Source organism: Protopterus annectens, chromosome 9.part0 (genome assembly GCF_019279795.1).
Source record: "Protopterus annectens isolate FY-2018-M chromosome 9.part0, PAN1.0, whole genome shotgun sequence".
NCBI lineage: Eukaryota > Metazoa > Chordata > Ceratodontiformes > Protopteridae > Protopterus > Protopterus annectens.
The window spans coordinates 701940775-701961868 of NC_056743.1; the positions used below are offsets into that span (position 1 = coordinate 701940775).

The window sequence follows — 21094 nt, forward strand, 5'->3', positions numbered from 1 at the left end:
GGGTTGATTGGCTAAAGAAGAGAAGTGGGGGTGTGGTTAGTTAGGTATAAATGTAGCACTACTGGGGGCGGGTGGGATATGGGGGCAGGGAGGGGCGCGGAGCGAGCCCGAGCGTAGCGGGGTTTATCCCACTCCCAACTATGTATTGGCAGGAAATATGGCAAACGACAAGATGGTAATTTCTCCAAATTTCTTTTTTTTGTTTAACACAAACCTCTTACAATTTTCAGCTTAGAATTTACAGGGACTATCAATTTGTAGCTGTAAGAGGTTGTTTTTGGGATTTAGCGTGGTAGAATGCTGCCGCGTTCTGAACCCAGTGTACTAGTGGTTCTAAGGATTAGGTTTACAGTTAATCATGGAGCTGCTGTTAATTAAATTCAAGACCTTGTCAAAGTTCTTCTTTTATGGGCTACTTTTTTCCTACTGATCGCTGCAGTTTGTTTGTACTTGTTGCTTCTAGGGCGAACTATCCTTAGATGGGCACTTGGTTGGTTTCGCTAGGGCGATCAGAATGTGTAACACCTGGATAGAGATAGAAAAGCACATGTACATGCATCAAGACTTGTCGTATTTTGCTGAAAAGTTATGCAGTAGTGATAAAAAAGCTCTAAAAGGATTCCAAACTAAGAATCACTTAGTATGCCTATGCATCCTTTAAATAGTTCACATCTATGGTCAATGTATAGCATCAGGGAACATTATACAACAGCTATGCAAACAGAGATAAAACGCTCTATCACTTCATTACACTACTCCTGTTGGTTCATCTTGTAAAACTATATCATTTAGCAAGAGCTTTACAGTCTTATATTATCTAAACGATCACTTTGCGTGTAACAGAGAGCAGACGCTGTAAATACGGCTGATGGCATTCAGTTATAAAGTAATACTCCAGCAAACACATAAACCATGGTAAGTTTGTGAAGATTAGACAGCAAATGAGCTAATTTAAGGTCGCCAGTTCACTATATATTACTAGAATGTTTTACACAGCTTCCTTACTTAATCCGACAAGAATTGAGTCGCCGAAATGCATTAGGTGACTCGTGCACACACACACGCTACCAAGTTGACTGCAGTTGCCACTTATAGATAAAATACTGTCCTTTAAGTAACTTCAATATGCCCTGCAAGTAGTCGCTAGTATATTTACAGAAATATTTAATTAGTAGGACAATACTTACAAATCCTGTATGTGCGACTACCTACTGGGTTCAGGATCACAGCAGTGATTCGAAATATGGCGGTACACCTGGGTAGCTTAGTAACCTCGTATGCGTCAGAGGTAGGGGGAGGGATAGAGGCTAAAATCCCGCTATCCCACTCCCAACTATGTATTGGCAGGAAATATGGCAAACGACAAGATGGTAATTTCTCCAAATTTCTTTTTTTGTTTAACACAAACCTCTTACAATTTTCAGCTTAGAATTTACAGGGACTATCAATTTGTAGCTGTAAGAGGTTGTTTTTGGGATTTAGCGTGGTAGAATGCTGCCGCGTTCTGAACCCAGTGTACTAGTGGTTCTAAGGATTAGGTTTACAGTTAATCATGGAGCTGCTGTTAATTAAATTCAAGACCTTGTCAAAGTTCTTCTTTTATGGGCTACTTTTTTCCTACTGATCGCTGCAGTTTGTTTGTACTTGTTGCTTCTAGGGAGCGAACTATCCTTAGATGGGCACTTGGTTGGTTTCGCTAGGGGCGATCAGAATGTGTAACACCTTGTCAAAGTTCTTCTTTTATGGGCTACTTTTTTCCTACTGATCGCTGCAGTTTGTTTGTACTTGTTGCTTCTAGGGAGCGAACTATCCTTAGATGGGCACTTGGTTGGTTTCGCTAGGGGCGATCAGAATGTGTAACACCTTGTCAAAGTTCTTCTTTTATGGGCTACTTTTTTCCTACTGATCGCTGCAGTTTGTTTGTACTTGTTGCTTCTAGGGAGCGAACTATCCTTAGATGGGCACTTGGTTGGTTTCGCTAGGGGCGATCAGAATGTGTAACACATATAGAGCACAGCAGTGCTGGTGATGTTGGATGTTCTGAAGACAAATGCTAAATGCTCTGAGTCTCTCTGTCCTTAAATTGATAACACAGTACCGCCGACTCATTTCAGATTAATCATTATTTTCTGTTTCCCAGGCTAACAGAAGCTCAGAGGGTAACAACCCTTTTGATCTTGCAGCTGGTCAGGAAGCTTAAATTTTCTGTGAGTTCAACAGATTGGCAGTTCCAGTGCATCAACAGTTCCAGTACTTCGTTGATGGATACAGAGTGAAGCTGTAGAAGTTGTCCTGCGACGTTCCACCATCAATTCGTCTGTTGAAGAATACCACGTCTTCTAAGTGACTTCAGCCTGATCACCTGTTTGTCATCTGATAAAGGTGCAATGGCTGCCTTGAAAGGTTTTCTTTTTGTGGCTGGAAGAAGGAACCAAGGAAGCCAAAGAAGATGCCTGAATCCCTGTTGAGATTGTGCCCGTCAAATTATGTGGAGGTGTTAATGCCTTTATACGCCCCTCAGAAACGTAATACGTCAGCCCGTGGAATGAGTACATTCAGTTAATACTAACACCGACATCCCTTTTGCTATTTTTATTTTTGCTACAATTGTACTTCATAGGTTCATAGGAGAGTACTAGGCTAACTGGCCAAGAGATCATACAAGCCTAGTCATATTTAACCTGAATTTAACAATTTTCAGTAGTTAGGTTAACAAAGTTCAGAGGTATGAGCCTATGCTATGGTATATCATAATGACTGCCTCTGTCCATAAGGGACATGGGTGCCACTCCCAGACTAAATTTATTATTACACATCCATTGATTAAAGTTGCGTTTGAAGAGGGTCATGCAAGGCTTTGCCTTATGTGAATGGGAAGCTTGTTCCACAGAAGGCTTAGTCTTTGAGTGATGCATCTATCCCTTCAACATGATTTATTATGTCAGAGCCAGGGTAGCTTGTGATCCTTGGAATGAGCGACCCTCATGCAGTTTGATTTACAAATGTGTAAAAGTTCCATCAGGGCCTAACTGGATACTGCCCTGTAGGCCAGATGCAGATCGTCCCTTAGAAGTCTGTAGGAGACAGAATACAGTGATAGGGTTTTCAAGCTTTCATTGTAGGGCTTGTTTTTTATAACCTGTATCTTCCTGGTAAATAAACTCTCTGTTTCCTTCAGCTGTCTGGTGAGGTACATGCAAAAGGGCACACTGTACTAAATTACTGGTGTGATGAGGGCCAAGTACAATGGAATTATAATGTCCTTTGATCTGGATGTCATGTCTTTACTTATGAGTTGTGCCACAAGGAAGGACTTTCTCACCACTGTGGACACAGGGTGGTCGAAGTTCAGATTAGCATCAACCTAAGTACTCAGATCACATACCACTTGGTCTACTCTCATGGGGTTGCTGTCTATATTGTAATCAGGTGGTGTACTTGCTTTACAAAGTGGAATAATTATGACTTTTTTGCATTTAGCTTCTTTTCATATTTCTGGCAACAATCATTTGTATGAGCTAATCCTTTCTGCAGTACATCAGTATTGTTTATGGATTCCATGATTGCTTCCAATTTGCATTCAGACAAAGACTGTCCACATTTGCATTGACTTTGGAGAAATAAATACCAAATAGGAAAGGGTCTAGTACAGAAACCTGCAGTACTCTCCTGGTGACTAGCCTTTTGCTAGAAGTGAACTCACCGACTTTGAAAATGTGTCCTGTCAATCAGCCATTTGGCTACTCACCTGGTGACAAAAGGCTTTATTGCCCAGCTGAGAGACCTTCTCTATAATAGCAGCGGGGAATTGTCTCAAATGTCTTGGCCAGGTCAAGATAGGCAGGATGCTAAGTCTTTCCCTCATCCATGGCCTTGATGACCTTTTTGAAGAAGTCAACCAGATTTAACAAACATGTTCTACTCTTAAAAAATCTGCAGTGGGTTGAAACCAGAGTTGGGAGATTACTTATGTCCTTGTCGATAAGGTCCATGATGATTATATCTATGGCCTTACTGATGCAGCTATTCAGGCTTATGTGTCTATAATTCCTTGGGTATGTTGGTGGTCCCCCCTTGTGCAGAGGGATGAATGTTGCTGTCCACTATTCTGCCAAACATAGGCTGTCTAGAGGCTGTGGTTAAGTAGGGATCCAAGTGGGTCTGCTAAGTCAGGTTTGAAGTTATTTAAAAAGCAACCTAGGATGTTGTCAGGGCCTACTGATGTCATGTTTTTTAGCCATACAGAGGGTAGAGATGACCTGCTGTCTTGAGATAATTGACTTGCTCTCTTGAGATAAAAGGCTGAGTGATTCTGGCAGGTATACTTTGGGTAATGACCAGCGGAGATGGGATTGAAGTTTGATCCAAATCTGTAATCTAGAAGGTTGTCTATTTCCTGTGGTTGAGTATGGGTGGTGCCATCCATAACCAGCTCTCCACATAGCTGAATATTTCCCTTAAGATTTCAGATGTAGTTACAGAATGCATTGTGACATCACCTCCAAATACAATGTTAGTTATGAATCACGTGCAACACAGTGGACCTGTCAACACAGCTGTACAACTCAACCTATTTCATGTCAGTCGTACATCATATGCCTGCATATTTATCAGTGGAAATGTATGGGTGAGGGCACTGACACCATCATACCTCTCAACCTCTCAATATAAGAAATCTGGACAACACCAGAAATAATGTGGGGACAAAGGCCCAAAAATAGGGACAGATTTTAAATACTGCCCTTATAAACTTTAAAAGTTGCTAGAATTACATATTTTGCATCATTATGATATTTTTGAAGGATACAAAGTCTGAAACTCACATCTGTCATTATTTAGTATTATTTAGTGACTTCAGTCCTCAAAGATTTGCCTGAAAATTACAGATTTTATGAAGAATAGACCAAAAGTAAGAGGCAAAAATGTGGTCATTCCGCAAACATCTGAACAGTTGAGAGGTATGGACACCATATATGGACACATTACAACTGAAGTGGATTTGGTTCATATAGAACAGTTAATGACACAAATGCTGGGGTTGGGAGAGTGGCCTAATGGTTAAGGTGTTTGCCTTACAAACACAAGGTGCAGGGTTTGAGTCTCACAAGGGATAATTGGCTAAGCTTAAAATGGCTCACAAGGGCAGTTAGCTTAGTACTAATCTATGAACCTATGAACCTGACAGTCCCACAATGCTTCTATAGAACACCTGAATAATCTTTCTGAACAGCAACACAATTGTGCATACAATGAATTCCCCAAGGTTGCAAGTGAATCTAAACATGCTCACAGGTTCATAGATGTGTAATAGGCTAATGGCCCTGGAGCCTTTACAAGCCTAGCCCATAGAATTACCCAGGCATCGTGCTACCTGACCTTAGTTCCCACTGCCTCTGTCAAGTAGAGCCACTGGAATGACCCCATGGGTGAATTTTCTATCTGCCATCCACTCATCAAGATTTCTCTTGAAGAGGGCCAATGAGGTGCTTTGTTTGACATGTATGGAAAGTCTATTCCATAGCATGGGCAGTCTGGGTTAAGAACCTGTCCCTCCAGCATGTTCTGTTGATTGTGGTAATGAGGTTGAGGTTTCTGAAGTGTGTAGTGTGGAGGGATTGAGATTTCTTTAGATGTAGCATTTCTAACAGAACTGGTCAGACACGGCTTTGTAAGTCAAGCAGAGATCGCATCTAAGTAGGTGAAATGAGACAGAGAATAGTTGGAGTGTTTCAAGTCTGTCCATACAGGACAAGTGTTTAAGGCCTAGGATCATCTTTGTGAGGTACATTTGTGGCCTCTCCAGTTGTTGCAGGTGTCTAGTGAGGTACATGCCAAATGGGGCATTGTACTCAATGACCAGCCTAACGAGAGAAGAGTAGAGGGAGACAATGACCTCTTTCTTCCTAGGTGCAAAACCCTTAGCAATGAGATGTGCCACATAGAAAGACTTTCTGACTACAGTGGCAATGTGGTGGTGAAAAGAGAGGTTGCTGTCAACCTGTCTTCCCAGATCTCTTACAATGCCTTCTGTGTTCACTGGACTACCATTGATGTGGTAATTCATGGGAACCAAGTTTTTCCCAACGGGGATGACGACACTTTTTTTGGCATTGAGCTTAAGGCCATGGTTCTCACACCAGTCGCTGGTCTCAGTGAGTCCTTTCTTCAGGATGTCAACATCACTTGGGGAGTTAATAATAGCTCCCAACTTGCAATCGTCTGCAATTTTTTTAAGCCAGAGTCCCTTTGTGTTGGTCTGGACTGATATAAAACAGGAGAGGACCCAGGACCGAACCCTGTGGGTCTCCACTTGTGACTGGTTGGCAGTCTGTCTTGGAGTCAGCTACTTTCACACTGTGGGTTCTATCTGTGAGCCAGTTTGCAACCCACCTAGTGATAATAGGGGTTTATGTCTAGCTTAGTGAGTTTTTCTATGATTCCTGAGTGGGGAATGGTATCAAAAGCCTTGGGCAGATCAAGGTAGGCTGTATGAACCACTTTGCCTTCATCCACAGCTCTGGTGACTGACTCAAAGAAGTCGACCAGGTTGAACAGGCATGATCTACCCTTCACAAAACCAAACTGTGTGGGATCCAGAGTTTGGAGATTCCCTATATCCTTGTTTATTAGATCCATGATGATACATTCCATAGCTTTGCATATCAGACTCATCAGGCTAATGCAGTGATAGTCCCCAGGGTCTGTAGTCAATCCACCTTTTAAGAGAGGGATGACTGTAGCAGTGCGCCATTCGGTAGGGACAAAGCCTGAGTTGAGGCTGTGACTGAACAGGGCACACAGGTGTGGTGCCAGTTCACTCTGTAGTTAATGTAGAACACAGCCATGGATATTGTCAGGTCCCATTGAAGCTGTATTCTTGGCCTTGGACAGTACTGTTTTAACCTGTGCAACAGTAATACTGGTGCCTGGCAATCTACTGGTATTGTGATTGGTCTTTTGGGGGGGAGGGGTAAAGTTGGCACTGAATCTGTCAGCCAGTATATTGGCCATATCTGTTGGCTTGGTATAGGAGGTACCATTGTGCAGTAATTCAAAGCAAATCTGGGTATTGCCCTGGAGATTTTTTACCTAACTACAGAAAGCCTTGTGGTTGTCTTTACTTATTTGCTGCAATTCTGTTTTCATAGCTAGCTTTAGAGGATTTGATGAGGGATCTCAACTTTTTGTTCAGGCTGATAAGGGAGTTTTTCCAGTCTTAGGACTTCACCTTATTCCACATTAGTTTCCCCCTTCTGTTGTAGAATTTATTGCAGGGGACCACCAGGTTGGCTTCCTTTTTTGGAGGAGAGCGTCTTGGTTCTATTGGGTATGGTGAGATCCATGCATTTGTGTATGTGTTCGTACAGTGCATTGGTGTATGATTCGGCAGTCATGCAACTATTCTCTATTTGATGAAACAAAGTATAACCACAGCTGAAACCACCAAAAATCACTATAAGCAATGGCACTGATGGTCAATAAAGACTGGAAGATGCAGATTTGTAGCTTATAAACAGTTTAATTTTCCACTTTCGTCTCTCTAAGACTCCATCAGAAAAACAAATGAAACAGTAAAACACCAGCAATACGTCTTAAATGCATTCCTATTACATATAATTAATTAGCCAATATAAATTCCCATTGAATCAAAAAAATTCCTCAAGTTAAAAAGACATATATCTTAAATCTATATTCAAATTTAAAAAGCGTATGTAACTAGAAAATACAACCTACTCCAGTCAGGCTAATAAAAAATAAGTAATAAATAAAATGGAAGTGTAAATTATATTTTCCTAATAGTTAACTTCCTATATTTCAAGAAGCATTTAATGTTTATTGCATCATTTAGTCCTGGTTTTCTGTCCGCCCCCAATTTTATTTGCCAAGAGGTTTTTCTCTGTTCTATGACTTTTTAAAGTCTCCTCCCGTGGGATCTGTTTTTACCACCTCCAAAACTGAAAATAAAAACTTCTTAAATTTATTACATGCCACTGAATGTTTGTATAAGGCATTGTTGTCATCCTTGGTTTTGATACTATACATATGTTCTCTCATTCTTTCCATTAGAGTTCATATGGTCATTCCCACATAAAATGTTTTCACATCCACTACACAAAGCGGTATATACTAAACCTGTTACCCTACAAGTTAGATGACCAGGCACTTTAATGGTATATTTAATATGGGGTAAATTTATAAATGGCCCTTCTAGAATGTACCTGCAAAAGTTGCAATGTCCACATTTAAACATCCCCATCTGTTGAAAAATGGGTGTGACACTGGTACTAGAGGAGCACTTTTCCAGGACATTCTTCAAGCTGTAATTGTTTCTATAAACAAAGTTGGGCTTAATACCTAAAATTTTGACTAACTCACTATTACCCTCAACTATCTTCCATTTTCTTTCTATAATCTCTGGCATCTCTCCACTGTCTGTAGTCATATCAAGATTAAGCACTGTACCAAAATTTGACACTCCACCCTCTTGATTATTGTTATATGCACACACACACACACACACACACACACACACACACACACACACACACACACACACACACACACACACACACACACACACACACACATTCAAGTTGACTTGAGCCCCTACCTAGTTACACATGCTAGAGAACACATTACTTAACACTAGTGCCACAGCACAAGTCTAACTTTAACAGTGTTAGATTGCACTTTACAGAAGATGACATAATTAATGTGCGGTGAGAAGATGTTGAGAGAATTGTGTGACACAGATGTGGACTCATTGTATGAGATTGTCTCTATACTGATAGTTCAATGAGCACACAAATGCGCACACACACACACACACACACACACACACACACACACACACACACACACACACACACACATTGACTGCTGTTAGATTAAAACCCTTACCTATCTAGTTACACAAGCTAGAAAACACCGTACTTAGTGCTAGCACCATGGCACAAGTCTGACTTTATCAATGTCAGAGTGCACTTTATATGGGATGTTGGTGGGAAAATGATGTTGGGAGGGTTATATGAAATAGCTGCGGAGTCATGTACCACTGTTAAAGTATTTTCTGAATGATACTTCAATGAAGGCAACAGAACTTGAAGTCAAGCTCTTCTGACAATGCACACACACACACACACACACACACACACACACACACACACACACACACACACACACACACACACACAAGTTGATAGTTGTGAGATTTGATCCCCTACCCAGCTAGTTACACAAGCTAGAGAACAGAGTAATTAATGCAAACACCATGGCACAAGTTTGATTTTAGTACTGTTAGGGTACACTTTACAGAGGATGACATAATCAGTAGATGTTGAGATGATGCTGGGATGGCTGCATGAAACTGCTGTGAAGTCATGTAGCACTGTAAAATTATTTTCTGAATGATACTTGAGAGATGCAAAAGGACCTGGAGTCAAGCTGTTCTGACTATGTACACAAACAGAAGTTAACTTTTGCAAGATTTGATCCTCTGCCTAACTAGTTACACAAACTGGAGAACACACAACTTAACACTAGCACTATCACAGACATCCAACTTTATCAGTGTCATAGTGCTCTTTATACAGGATGACATTATCATAGTGTCACAGGGAACATATACTGTTATGAGACTTGTGTGCAAAGCCAGGAGTTGTGATATGATTGTGTGATTGCAGTTTGCAAAGATACATTTAAATACATCCTGGTAACTTAGCCGTCATGAATGTATATTGCAGAACTGAGCCATAAATGTACCTGTTTCTCAGGATGTTGTTTAGATAACACACGCACAAACACTCTTTAGAAAAACTAGTACGGCAAGGACGGAGGTATGTGTTTTTATGTTCAGATGAAGTGATGTTCATATTAATAGAATTTACTAACAGTATCAATGTGATATGATGGTGGATGACCAATGTCTATTGGCAGCATAAACCCATACCAAATGTAAAATGCACTTATATGTATTTCTGTAGTTTGCTTGACAGTGGCCCAAGTACTGACATATCATTTGTATGTCCAATGCTACAGGGCACACATGAATATCAGAAAGTCACTGCCCTCCTCTTGTGTGTAATGGAAGATAACAGCCCAATAACCACAGTAAGATATGCTAAACACCTCTTCACAAAGTGCATTGCCGAGAAACTGATTTGAGTGGATGATGGCAAAGTGTTAGCGCATGTGTGATTTGCATTTCCTGAATTCATCTTGGACTTGTGAAGTAGCTTGCAAGATATATTATGGGAGAAATTGTTGTCAGCTACTATGACGGTCATGTTGTAGTCTATCTTTAAAATGTTGGAGTCAAAGTTTTATTACATAAATAAATGCTGCCATTGCCTTCCTCATTTACATGAAGTTAAGAGCTGAGCAAACGTAGTTCTCTGCTTAAAGAAAATATTAAAAATTCGAATGTAGTATGTCTTCCTTTGTGCAAACAGGCTAAGTGGTGATGCTTATCCATCAGCGCTCTGGACAGTACTGAGTGTGGAAAATATATCTGCACCTAGCTTTCTCTGTGGCACAGTGTGTAAGAGTAGTGGGCTCCTGGTCAGAACATAGGTGAGCCATGATTCCAATCCAAATTATTCTCTTTTTTTACAAATAGTGTCAGGATGGCATTAGCCAAGCAAATGTGATCAGGATTGCAAATGTGACTATCAATGACTACACTCTACACTAAAGTATGTAGCTTCCCCAAATTCTATCAGTAATGCCTACCTTGGTACAGTTGAAAAATAATAGCTGTTTTGCAGGTCTCACTGCAAATCAAAAGTCCATTGTGCACACAGCTTTCTAGAAATGACAAGGGGTGGTACATCTTTTGAAATGATTATTAAAACTCAGCAGATATGCTAACTATTTGTGTAGGGCTGGATAGCCTGAAAAGAGTGTTCATTATTATTCTTCATAGTAAGGACAGTTTCCACATCATATTAGGTGAACACTTCACCTGAACACAACAGAAAGGGAATCATACAGCAGATTCTGGAACTTTACACACTACATGAGCAGTGATAATCTATTGAATTAAGGTAACATGTTTGTATTACCTATCAGCAAAGTCACATCAGTATACAGAAACCATGAGATAACCTGCACATCCATCACCCTAATAGATACACATAGGTAAAGCGGTGTTGGAGTGAAGGAGTGACTACAAGGAGAGATGGAGATACACATAACAATGTTTGTTGTAATGGAATATTAATGGACATACTTTGGTCTGTTCTCATTACAAAGCTGCCATGCTGTGACTGACATAAGGGTAAAAAAGAGTTAGGAGAGGTACAACAGGTTTATGACAAGCAGAACAAGGTTGGATATATATGTGATAGTCATGGGGATGAATGCCACTTCAAATACTCCTTTTTGGCCATTATTCAATATATGTCCATGAGAACTCATAACTGTGGCAAATGTTACATATTGTACACATATTACATCACACCAAGAAATAATATGAGATGTATCTAGAATAAATCCCTGGATGCTATGGGCAATAAAAGTTTTCGTCCAGATGATTTATGTCAACAGTCCGCATAGGAAGTTACATTTTGTTACATTCAGCAGTCTAAAGAACTGTCAGAGCAACTGTTTCAGAGCAGTTCCTTTACTCTGTTTTAACTCTGTGTTCCTCTATCACAGTGAGTTTGACCAGCATTGCTTGATGATAACTGGACTAGTGCAGCTGATGGCAAATACTCTCCAGGTTTTGACACAGGACAAATATAGCCATTCAGCACCATTTGGCATTGGTGCACAATGCCAAACTCAGAGCAAATGCAGAGGACAAAACAGTAAAGGTTTTTATGGGCTATTTCTGGCCATGCGTGTGGCACCAAACATTCTGTTGCACTAAATGAGAAGTATGTTTCAAGTGCTTTATGTTGACAAAGGGTACACAGACTGATTAATTTTTGTGAACAAATACATTACTATTGTGATATTGATGCATGTAAAAGTGTCGGTATTGTTGTATTGTTGTAGCATCTGCAGCTGTGTGACCAGTGTTACATTTTGTTAGCTATTTTGGGTTAATATTTAGTGGAGTAGCAATTTTATTCCTGTTTTTGTTGTTTATTATTACAGGTGATTCTGACAGTGGAAGTGTAGGACTCCTACTACCTGATGTCAGAGTATCAGTAGGCTCTGATGTTGATGGTGGCCAAATGGAGGTACAGTCAGGGGGAGGGTGCAGAGGTTGAATCTGTCACTGAGTTTGTGACTCACAAATCTCCTGGCTTTCCTTCAGACATAGTTAGTATGTCTAAGCGGGTCTACTTCACATGGTCGACAAGCCATTTGATCGACTTTTATTTGGTCGACAATTCATTTGGTCGACAAGCAGTTTTATGCGGGGGGCTTTGCCCCCCACACCCCCCCTAACTATATATATCAACTCCAGGGTCGCACAACATTGGGGAGGGGGGGCAAATCTGCCTGTCGACCAAATGAATTGTCGACCAAATAAAAGTCAATCAAATGGCTTGTCGACCATCTCAGGTAGACCCGTCTAAGCATATCTATTCCACTGAGCCCTCATATAGCCGACAGGTTGAGGGTGGCAGAGTTGATCAGTGTAGTGTAGTTACTGCGGTTTCATTGCTGGTCAGCTCTGGCTATAACCAAAATGTGGGCAAGGTACCATGGTAGTGGTGATCTGAGTAGGCCTGTTGTCTGACCTCCACCTGATGCTGGTATGTCATTACATGCCACTTGGCATATGTTTAGGGACGTCATGGAAAAACAGGCATGTTCCACTACAGCCTCCAAGGACTTGCTTAGGGTTCCAGGTGAACCACACGCTGACATGCATGACTGCCTCCATCATGTGGCTGAGTCAGTGCATAAGATGAATGCCACACTGGAATGGGCAGTGTCTGGGAAGGAACGCCTGCTGGGAGGGGGACAGCATCCACATGGCCATAGGGCTGCAACATCATCTGGTATTAGCCAACGTGGCAGTGCTCAATTCCATTCCAGTAGTGGCATTACCTCCACTGCTCCATCAGTAGTTGAGGTGTCCACACCCAAATGTGGTAGGCTACAGGGTCGTGGACCTTGGCGTGGTCATGAGAAGAGCTCATCCAGCAGGCATCACTCACGTTCAGGTAGCAACACCACAGCTGACCATGGACAGGCCAGTGCAACTCCTAGCAGAGACAGTTCTCACAGTCGGGGGTGATGAAGATGAACTGATACCACTACAAAGCACAGCTCACACCTGTTCACCATGCCAGGACGTAATGCTAACACAGAGCTTGGCTCTGTTCATGCAGACATTCAGACACACATTTCACATACAGTGCCCATACAGACACCTGCACATACCAGCTGCATGAAACATTAATAAGGGCTGCAAGTCATTCCGTCTCAGTGGCCATTTGATATTATTTACATTTCTGCCTGCCTGTGTTTCTTATTCACACACTCTCACTACTTTTTATTCGGCCTTGGCCTCTGCCCCCCCCCAACCCCACCCTGTGCAAATGATGATAACTGTGCTATCACCCTGTTTCTATCTTTTTGATTCAGGGTTACATATCTATATCATCTGATTCATAGGATGGATAGCTGACTGTGTCATTAGGATATGTATTGGTGATGTCATTTGAACATTTTTTTCTGATTTATTACATCATGTTAGTTTTGTGATTCCTTCCTTGAAATCATTGATATGGTAGTCATTCTTATTGCTGCACTTCTGAGAATGGAGAGATACGTAGAGCTTTGTTGTTATTTTTCTACATTTGGTATTTGAGATGCATGAGTTCTGTTAGTTGATAAACTGCATAAATATATATTACATAAGTCAGTCCTGTCACATACTGATGTCATTGCTGGACAACTCACACACATTCTACTTAGGTTCATTTTCAAGTAACAGTATGCAGGTATCTGCCATCCATTCATGTTCTTGAACATTTATTTTTCTTTTACAAGTTAATCACTTACCTTGATAGTCCTGCAGTTACAACTGTTGTCATTCGGGGATGACTCTGTCTGATGCTAGCAGTACACAGCCATTACATGGGTAAGTAAAGGTATAAGTATTGTCCGGCATTAATTTTACTGTTTGTATGTGCATGTAATGAAAGGAGTACAGGTGGTCAGCATGTCTGCTATCCATTGCCTCTTGACCAGGGACAGGGCATATTGTGCCTGTCTACATCTACCTACACCCATAGCAGCTGGAGATTTCCCCTGTGACTCCTCACCTGTGTGTGGATGTGGTGACCTTGCCAGTGATGGTGCCCCAGGAAGATAGTGTTGTAGGATAGCACAGAGTGTGATAATTTTGGCACAAGTACTGGAATAGTACTGCAAAGCCCCCCTTCCATGTAGGTAGGCACTGAAACCATGACTTCAGCAGCCCAAATAGACACTATTTGGTTGAGTGTGTGCCTCATTTATGGCATTCCTCTAAGACTGTATGTGCATTTCTGATAGTCGTCATCATCCATGCCTTCAAGCATATACTCTGCATCCCCCAGTAAATGTCCCTGTGGGACATCACCCCTGGCAAACCTCTGGTAGAGCTGTGAGTTGTGCCAGATATTGGAGTTGTGGTAACTGCAGGGGCTGCCAGCACACACATTCAGGATGATTCCTTTAGCATTACAAATGACCTGGCAATTAATGGACTGGAACCCCTTACTGTTAATGTGGACGCTTTCCTGTCCCCAGATGGTGTTTTGATCTCAATGTGCATGCAGTCTATGGCACCCAAAACTTCAGAGAAGTGTGTTATAGGGTAGAACTCCTGTGCAGTTCTAGATCTGTTCTCAGGGTAAGGGGGAAATATACAACTCCCTGGACATGGGCAGTCATCATTAAATGCAGTCTTGGGTATTGACTAGAATGTTCATGGTATTACATTGGGATGAAACAGCTAGGCTTAAAATGATTTACTGGTCGATAGTCTAGTAATTTCCTCTATATATATATATATATATATATATATATATATATATATTTATAGTCACTGGCATGCTGTAGCATAGCATTCAAGAATTGGTGGAGGATTCTAGATGTTGATACCTGTGACACCCCCAGCATGTCCCCTGTGGGTCTCTGAAAGGTCCCTGTAGCTACACATAAGTTCTTTGCACAGATATTGGTTCCACTCACTTTGCCCCTTGCTCTCATGTGAGGATGACAGATGTTGCAGGTTCTTGGAGTGTGTCTCTATTCACTCTGTAGTGCTCTACTATTTCCACCTCATGCAGAGCAGGAAAAGTTAAACTGGATCTAAATACCCTTCTCCTTCTTGCCTGAGGTCTATTAGCAGCAGCAGCATAGACTTGAGCGTGTTACACATGCACATGCAGAAGAGCAGCAACAGCCTCTAACATTCTTTCCTTCCAGTATAGTTTCTGTATCTCAATAGGTTTTGGAATGGTTTACCATCACAATTTCAAACCGTACTCCGTCTACTGTACTATCATTGAACACGGAAGTTCGAAAACGGTAACATCAATGTCAAAAAACAATCTAGGAACGGTTTTAACATGGGTCGAGGTAGGTGTTCAGTGTTATTCCGAACTACAAACATCTCCCCTACCTCATCCCATGTTAAAACCCGTTCATAGATTGTTTTTTTTTGACACCGATGGTACCATTATCGAACTTCCGTGTTCGACGATAGTGCAGTCGATGGAGTATGGTTCGGAGTATGGTTCAAAATTTTGATAGTAAACCTTTTGGAATACAAGACAAAAGGCTACATTAAGTGTACATGATTTCTATAGCTTGTTGAATAGCTTCACCTTCTTGAATTTGTTGATTAGCATACAGTTCAGCTGCTTAAGCAGTAATTAGCATGCTACAATGTTTACCTTGTTTGTGCAGTTCTACACATCATGTATAGCCAATTACTGGAACAAAATTACTGGAACAAAATCTGTGCTCTGTTGTGTGAGCTCGGTTTTAGCAAGCTGTGTAGGGTTTACTGAATCCATCCCTAAGATTTTTAGATCTCACTGCAAATGTTTGTTTGCCCCACTAAACTGCTGCCTCAGGTGAGTGTCATCTTCTGCATCCATACCTAACTACATCTCCAAACCTTTAATGAAACATCTATAAAACTAGCCAAGGCTACAGGGAAACGTCAGAAGCAGTTCTAGAATCCATAACATTGTCCTTGATTATGTTTATAATGTAATAGTTTAATTCTCTCATTCTACATATGCATTAACCTTTAATATTTGCCCAGAAGCAGGGAAGGCCAAGTTGTAGTCATTAATGCTTTCATTATTGACATCCTGCCCCCAACAAGATGCAAATACAAAAACATCATGCCACTCTCATATACCAACACCCCACAAACATGCACTGGAAATAATGTGCAAGTTCAAGCCAGACATAAGTAAAAGCAGTGCTTTTCCTATGGATTACTATCAAGTTATAATATGTTTGCACAAAGACATACCACTGTAAGCTGATTTCCAGAAGATGATTCCCAGGAACAAGACCAGGAGTCCTACAACAAACACAATCGTAGCAGCGGTGCTATAGTATGTCTCATAGTTGTTTATGCCTGGCTCTGTTATGATGGAAACACAAGTAACAGCAACAAAAAAAAAGTAATTATTTAAATGCCTTCTTGTTTATAGATAAAAGAACACATGTTTTCTCTCACATAGTCATTTTTTATGTTATTTCTTAATTTGACCCTTAAAAATGCCAAGCACACATATAAATAACTACTGCATCAGTTTATTTAAAATAAAAATAAATTCAACATCTCAAAGCAAGCTATGGATTAAAAATATGATCCATTATTAAAATCATGTGTTAATATTTTAAGAATGATTCTTTTTGTTTTTCTGCATTTACTCTCCACTTTTTAAATTTGCCAGTGTCTTTGTTTGCATCATCTCAACTAGCATATCTATTTATCCATACCTCCTGAAAGGCTTCATACCAAATAAATTAGGGACTACAATGGTTATCCCTCTACACAAAAGGTTGCCCATCATGGCCCCAAAAACTACAGACCCCCTAAGTCTGATTAGACTCATAAGCAAGGCGATGGAAAGAATTACCATGGATCTGATAAACAATGACAGGAAACCTGCACACACTAAATCCTACTCAGTTTGGTCTTATAAAAGGCAGGTCATGCCAACTTAACCTGGTGGACGTCTTCGAGAAGAAACACTGCACACTGCCTACCTCAACCTGGCCGTGGTATTTGACACAATACCTCACTTGGGCATTGTAGATAAACTTACAAAACTAGGTATAAACCCATATGTCACCTAATAGATAGCCAACTGGTTCACTGATAGGAGTCAAGAAGTTAGGATATGGGACTTTACCTCCATAAAAGGACATTCACTAGCAGAGTCCCACAGGGATCAGTCTTGGGGATTCTCCTTTTTGGTATCTACTTTTCTGAAGTCAAGGCAAATTTCAAGTGCCTCTCGACTGCAAGCAAGGCATGTTCACTGAATCCCCTAAAGCTACAGATACCCTTCAAGAGTGTCTGATGCAGACAAACAACTGGTGCTAGAGTCACAGACTAAAGCTCAGTGTGAAAATATACATAACAGTACCCTTTCAAAAGATGGCCACCCCAGGAAATTACGATATTGATAATACACCTCTTAAAGGTAGACACAGTGGTCAGGGATCTAGGCACACATGCTGACAGTAACCTGACTTTTGACTGTCATATGTCTATTGTAGTGAGAAAATAATTCTATGCTACACAATGTATAAGTAAGTACATGGCATCCAGGTCTAAGAACATCATTGTTCCACTGTACCCGGTTCTCATCAGACCAGTCACTGAATACAATGCGCCCTTCAGCATGTACCTGACCAAGCAAGTCCTATGTGGACAGTCTCAAATCCCTATTTCTATACTGTGTCTCCAACAGATTGCTGCATGGTGATCTATATATAGCCTACAAAACATCCTCTGATCCCACACTGATGGATTTGTTGGATGTCCATAAAACAAACAGTATCAGAAGTACGCCTTCTGAGGACTTAACCTTTGTCTGTGACATAAACAGGGCATGTTGGAGAGATGGGCATGTGTCTCAAAAATTACCCCTTCTCTGGAAATGACTAACAATCCACACGAAGCAAAGCTCATCTCTAATCCATGGACCAACAGATGGAATATTGCAAATTTACTCCTGGCTTGTCACCCATGTCAGTAACAGACAGGAAGAGCCTATGAGTGCTTGATACGTATAAGCCTATATTGTAACTGTAACATTTCTTGTTGTATTGACATGTCACCAATATTTTGGTAAATTTGTAGGTTTATAGGCTCATAGTTTGTTACTAGGTGAACAACCACTAGAGCCTTTACAAGCCCAGCTGTGCACCCCAAACCATTCGTGTGCCAAGTATCATGGGTATCTTTATGGGAGGTCACGTTAGTATGGTGGTAACTAAGGATTTGTTGAGGGGATATTAGTTAGGATAATACTTTTCATATTGACTACTTCTGTGCATAGACCAGAAGTAGCCTTGGCTAGTCTTAAAATGGCTCTTGGTCCAACAGTCTAGTAACCACCTATGAATGTCAATCCAAGTATGTACCACTATTTAACATAATTTGGGTTATTTTACTTTTGTGAAACAGACTGTAGTGTTGTAATTTCATTGCTTTTGTAAGGTTAACTGTGGACTTCTTAACATGTCATCTTTCAGTCTGCTCCTTTCCACATTATTGACCTCCAAATATCAAACAGAGTGTAACATGCACAAATGAAAGTAGTAAACCATCACCTATAATTTGTGATCTCTAAATATCTTGCAAGGCTTTCTTGAACCCTCAGTAGCATTAGCCTCTAAATACCTCCATCATACTTATTATGTGATTTAGCTAGGAATACCCTATAAACGTGTACAAGTTATGGTCTCACTACCAAATGGAATAATGGCAAAGCCAACATTTCCTATGCAACCCTGGGGTCTCACTATGAAGTGGTACAAATAGCACATCCACATTTCCTGTGCATCCCTGGGGTCTCACCATACCTCTCAACTCTACAGATTTCTGCAGAATGTCCAGATTTTTGTCTCATATTTTTGATCTGTTTTTAATACAGTTGTGGTTTTCTGGCAAATCATTAAAGACTGAAGTCAGAAAATAATGACATTTGAGTTTCAGACTTTATACCCTTTAGAAAAGTCATGCTAATGTAAAACTTAACATTCTATCAACTTTCTAAGTTTGAAGAGAAATATTTAAAAATTGTCTCCCTATTATTCATGACTTTGGACAGATTTTTTGCTCTAAGAGGTTGAGAGGTATGGGTCTTACTATCAAGTGATACTATGGCACATACAACATTCCCTGTGTACCTCTAGTGTCTCACTATCAAGTGGTAAAATGACACATCCAATATTTCCTGAGCACTCCTAGGGTCTTACTACCAGGTGGTACAATGACACATTCAGCATTTCCTGTGCACCCCAGGATCTCACTATCAAGTGGTCCAATGGCACATCCAACATTTTCTGTGCACCATCAGGGTCTCACTCTCAGGTGGTAAAATGACACATTTAGCATTTCCTATGCTCTCCTTGGTTCTAACTATCAAGTGATAGAATGGTACATTCAACATTTCCTGTTCACCCCTAGGGTCTCACTGTAAGGTAGTACAATGACACGTGCACCTCAGGGGTTCACTACCAAGTGGTACAATAGCACATTCAACATTTCCTATACATCCCTAAGTTCTTACTATCGAGTGATAAAATGGTATATTAAACATTTCCTGTACACCCCTAGGGGCTCACTATCAAGTGACACAATGGCACATTCAACAATTCCTGTGCATCGCCACTAGCCCTACCTACTGTTTGTCATACAGTCTTGCAATGTGATCATCGTTACATATGAAAACATAGTCCATTTTAACTGTCAATGTTCCCCAAACAACATTCAGCTTCTGGGCATCTAAGCTTTAACTACATTACCAAATAGTCTATGATCATGCATCTCTTCTGTAGGTTTAGATACAGGTACTGTCCCAATAGGAGTGGGAAGAATGAGCCCAAAAAGAATTAATGAGGTAAAGCACAAGTACTGAATAGGGTCCCCATGAGTACTGAAACAGCTGGCCAAAGTGGTTGTGGAGAACTTGTGGGGTTAGTCATTCTTTAGAAACTGGTGCATTGTCAGGTGACTGGTGAACAGCAAACGTTGTTCAATTACAAGGAGCAAGACCCAAATAAGGAATTGTGTGTGCTGATGTGTTTGACCTTGATACTAGATTACATGATGTAGAAGCTAGCCTGCTTCTGTGGCATGTACAGATAAAGCACTCACTATGGCCCAGGTGACCCAAAAATAACTTAGCAGTTCAGCTGTTTGCATGGGCTGGCAAAGGAAGATAGATATACCCATACTGACAGATAAAGTGTGGTCCACGACTCTCCATTGCACAATAACCCAATGGAAATATAGCATTGCAATAAGAGATCTAGGGCCAGGCATTCAGGCCACCAAGCTGCTTCAGTCGTAGCTCTCACTGCAAGTACATGACAATATACACCCACACTGTGGAGGGCATTGTTTTCCCTCTGGTAATACTGGTAATCTGTTGTGTGGGTTGAAATAAAGACTTTGGATTAACATTATTACCATTGTTTGGTTGTTTTTAAGCTCTGAATTGCATTATTGGAAGTGGAGGGCAGCCTTTATTGTACCTAGCAGTGGAGGGTTCTTTTTGGTGTGATTTGTGTCTTGGTATTGGATTTGCCAGTACCCACAGTGTTTGTGTGAATACTGGTAATCTATTTCCAAAGCCAGGAGAGGGGTATGTCCTAAAATAAATGCACTTATACTACTTATGGCAAAAATCACTGCTGAGGCTGCCTATACTGTAGACACCCGCCAGCTCTCATCCTCACTGTGGAATACCGAAGATGGGGGAACAAAAGAAATGGCTGATAGGGAAGGTTTAACAGCCAGAAAGCACAGTAGGAAAAAACACATGGAGAAAAAAGTGATTCAGAAGTTCATGTTTTCTGGAAGTAACTCTTGCCACACTAAACTCCTGTCAGACTAAAAAGATCCAGTATTAAGACCAGGTCATCACTGAGTTGG

At 40.8% G+C, this 21094-nt stretch overlaps 1 protein-coding gene across 1 annotated transcript in view; it reads right to left on the minus strand.

Annotated features, from left to right (window-relative positions):
• LOC122811467 (HLA class II histocompatibility antigen, DM beta chain-like) overlaps nt 1–21094 on the minus strand; it is a 211668-nt gene that overhangs the window by 71609 nt on the left and 118965 nt on the right. The window contains exon 4 of the mRNA XM_044083322.1: nt 16445–16558. Within this exon, the coding sequence (XP_043939257.1) occupies nt 16445–16558 (114 nt within the window). The remainder of the gene's footprint in view (nt 1–16444; nt 16559–21094) is intronic.